Consider the following 2,725-nt stretch of genomic DNA (forward strand, 5'->3'; position numbering starts at 1 on the left):
AATTGCGGATTATTCCAATAAAACACTGACCTCAAGTTTCTGGATTCATTTCTCAAATAATCAAAAACGAACAAATAAGCAGGTTGAGAAAAACAAATGACTGAAATCTTTTTAAAATGAAAATCGTTTTTATTCACCAAAGCGTATAAAGTCTGAGTCAGGTGAGTCTGCTGCACACAGGTGATGGGGACGCCCCCACAGGTGATGGGGACGCCCCCACAGGTGATGGGGACGCCCCCACAGGTGATGGGGACGTCCCCACAGGTGATGGGGACGCCCCCACAGGTGATGGTGACGCCCCCACAGGTGATGGGGACGCCCCCCACAGGTGATGGTGACGTCCACGTAGGTGATGGTGTGGATGTCCCCACAGGTGATGGGGACGTCCACGTAGGTGATGGGGATGTCCACACAGGTGATGGGGTGGACGTCCCCACAGGTGATGGGGTGGACGTCCCCACAGGTGATGGGGACGTCCACACAGGTGATGGTGTGGACGTCCACACAGGTGATGGTGTGGACGTCCCCACAGGTGATGGGGTGGACGTCCCCACAGGTGATGGTGTGGACGTCCCCACAGGTGATGGGGACGTCCACACAGGTGATGGTGTGGACGTCCCCACAGGTGATGGGGATGTCCACACAGGTGATGGGGTGGACGTCCCCACAGGTGATGGGGTGGACGTCCACACAGGCGATGGGGACACCCCCACAGGTGATGGGGTGGACGTCCCCATCACCTGTGGGGACGTCCACCCCATCACAGGTGGAAGCCGCTGGCGTTGGCGAGGATCCAGGAGACGGTCGAGCTTTTATTCAACACCTTTCATGAATTCCAGGAACTCTGTCACACAGAAGACTGATTTTAAGGACAACGCTCATGCTAATGCTAACGCTAATGCTAACGCTGATGCTAATGCTGATGCTAACGCTAACGCTGATGCTAACGCTGATGCTAACGCTGATGCTAACGCTAATGCTGATCAACAATTGAAATAAATAATGAATATTCAGGCTGATTTATGCTGATTTGGGCTGTGACCTGTGGAAGCAGCTGTTAATCTTTCCAGGGATCCTTGTTGGAGACGCCGACGTACCGTCATAATCAATTTTTCCGTCATTGTTTTTGTCCCCGTCCTTCATCAACTCCTCGATGTCGTCCTCGGTGATGGTCTCTCCTGTGGACTCCAGCATGGCCTTGAGCTCCTCTAAGTCGATGTATCCGTCAGAATTCCTGAAGGAGAAAGCGGCCGGCGCCCGTCACTGCCTGGACTCGTGCTCAGTGACTCTGCGTCTCGGCGTGGACAGAAGGTCCGACCTACTTGTCAAACATGCGGAACAGCTCTGCCAGCTCCTCCTCGGCCTTCCCTTTGCTCTCCTCCTTCATGCAGCGCACCATCATCACCAAGAACTCATCGAAGTCCACCGTGGCCGCTGCCTGCCGACAGAAACCAGCCCGTCAGCGCCGGCGCGCCTGCTGCGCGTGCGTGTCGTGACGTGCTCGTACCGTCCTCGTCCACCTCGTCGATCATCTCCTGCAGCTCCTCGGGGGTGGGGTTCTGGCCCAGCATCCTCATCACCTTCCCCAGCTCTTTGGTGCTGATGCAGCCATCTTCTGCGTCCTGGATGAAGATGTCAAACGCAGCCTTGAACTCTGAAAGCAACGGGGACACAGGTGTTTCACGTGGGTCCCGATGGACTGACAGCTGCAGTCACATCCGTAACATCTGTAACAGCTGTCCAGCAGCTGCTGTTGCACTTTTTAAAGGTTTCACATCTGATTTCTTGTCTTTGCGCTGTTTTTACCACAGAATTTAATTCCGAAGATCTTCAGATTCTGTTTTAAATCAGTGTAAAAGGGAAAAAAGGGGAGAACAAAAGAAAAATCGGATGTTTTCTCACCATTTTTCTGCTCCTCAGTCAAGTTTTCAACCTGAAGACAAAATAAATCAGAAAAAAAATCATTTCTGTAGCTGTCGGACCAACTAAACCAGCTGAAGTGAGTATGTGTGTGAGTTTGTGTGTGTGTGTGCATGTGTGTGAGTGTGAATGTGTGTGTGTGTGCCTGTGTGTGTGACTCTGTGTGAGTGTGTGTCTGTGTGTGTGACTCTGTGTGAGTGTGTGTCGGGGACATTATCAGCTGTCTCTCCTCCTTTGTTCTGTCCGGGTCGGCTCAGTCGGGTTCGTCAGGGTTAAAGTTTCGTTTCCTCGTTATGTGACTTTATAGCAGTTTTCCCAGTTTTATGGGGACATTTTCCCGTCAGGTCAAAGGTGGTTTGGAGTCGTTCTGATGCTTGAAGCCGACAGATTAAAGGGTTTGAAATTTGAACCGTTGGGACACTCCTGAGGACGCGACCTCCGCGTCCTCCATGGAGCAGCACCCCCCCACGGCTCAGCTGGATCACTGAATCAGGTGATCTATCAGATCTGATCTGGGACCTAAAGTAGCTTCACAAGCAGAAGCGACGTTTCCGTTCTGATTAAACCTCTTTGATGCTTTAATGTGACCTCTTTGATGCAATCAAACTGCTGAGTCATCGTTCGTTTCGACAGATCTTCTGTTAGTGCCCACACACACACACACACACACACACCACACACACACCACACACACACACACACACACACACTGTCCTTCTACTCACTGCTGCTTTATAGACGTCATCCATGTCTGCAGGTCCGTCCCTTCCGTCCTCACTCAGGACAAATACAGCCCAGCAGAACC

General features: G+C 52.0%; 2 protein-coding genes across 51 annotated transcripts in view; one reads left to right on the plus strand and one right to left on the minus strand.

The window, feature by feature from the left end:
- The window catches only part of LOC130520194 (signal transducer and activator of transcription 2-like), a 1,187-nt gene extending 88 nt beyond the window's left edge, over positions 1 to 1,099 (plus strand). Inside the window, exons 1-5 of one of the 50 annotated variants that reach the window (XM_057023827.1) lie at positions 1 to 306; positions 350 to 373; positions 416 to 508; positions 557 to 715; positions 767 to 1,099. The exon at positions 1 to 306 is cut by the window's left edge and continues 88 nt beyond it. In XM_057023827.1, the coding sequence (XP_056879807.1) occupies positions 184 to 306; positions 350 to 373; positions 416 to 508; positions 557 to 715; positions 767 to 832 (465 nt within the window). In that variant the 5' untranslated portion in view covers positions 1 to 183 and the 3' untranslated portion in view covers positions 833 to 1,099. Of the gene's footprint in view, positions 307 to 349; positions 716 to 766 lie in introns of all 50 variants that reach the window. The other 49 variants (XM_057023849.1, XM_057023853.1, XM_057023862.1 and 46 more) reach the window with 49 other exon arrangements.
- LOC130520196 (troponin C, slow skeletal and cardiac muscles-like) lies at positions 577 to 2,719 on the minus strand. Its single transcript, XM_057023868.1, has 7 exons — positions 2,646 to 2,719; positions 1,903 to 1,933; positions 1,502 to 1,654; positions 1,323 to 1,434; positions 1,098 to 1,234; positions 767 to 844; positions 577 to 715 (listed from the first exon to the last, which is right to left on the minus strand). The coding sequence occupies exons 1-6, from the start codon at positions 2,667 to 2,669 to the stop codon at positions 813 to 815; spliced, it is 489 nt and encodes a 162-aa protein (XP_056879848.1). The 5' UTR covers positions 2,670 to 2,719; the 3' UTR covers positions 577 to 715; positions 767 to 812.
- Positions 2,720 to 2,725: the final 6 nt, after the last annotated feature.

The sequence above is a fragment of the Takifugu flavidus genome, unplaced genomic scaffold (assembly GCF_003711565.1).
Source record: "Takifugu flavidus isolate HTHZ2018 unplaced genomic scaffold, ASM371156v2 ctg300, whole genome shotgun sequence".
Classification (NCBI taxonomy): Eukaryota; Metazoa; Chordata; class Actinopteri; order Tetraodontiformes; family Tetraodontidae; genus Takifugu; species Takifugu flavidus.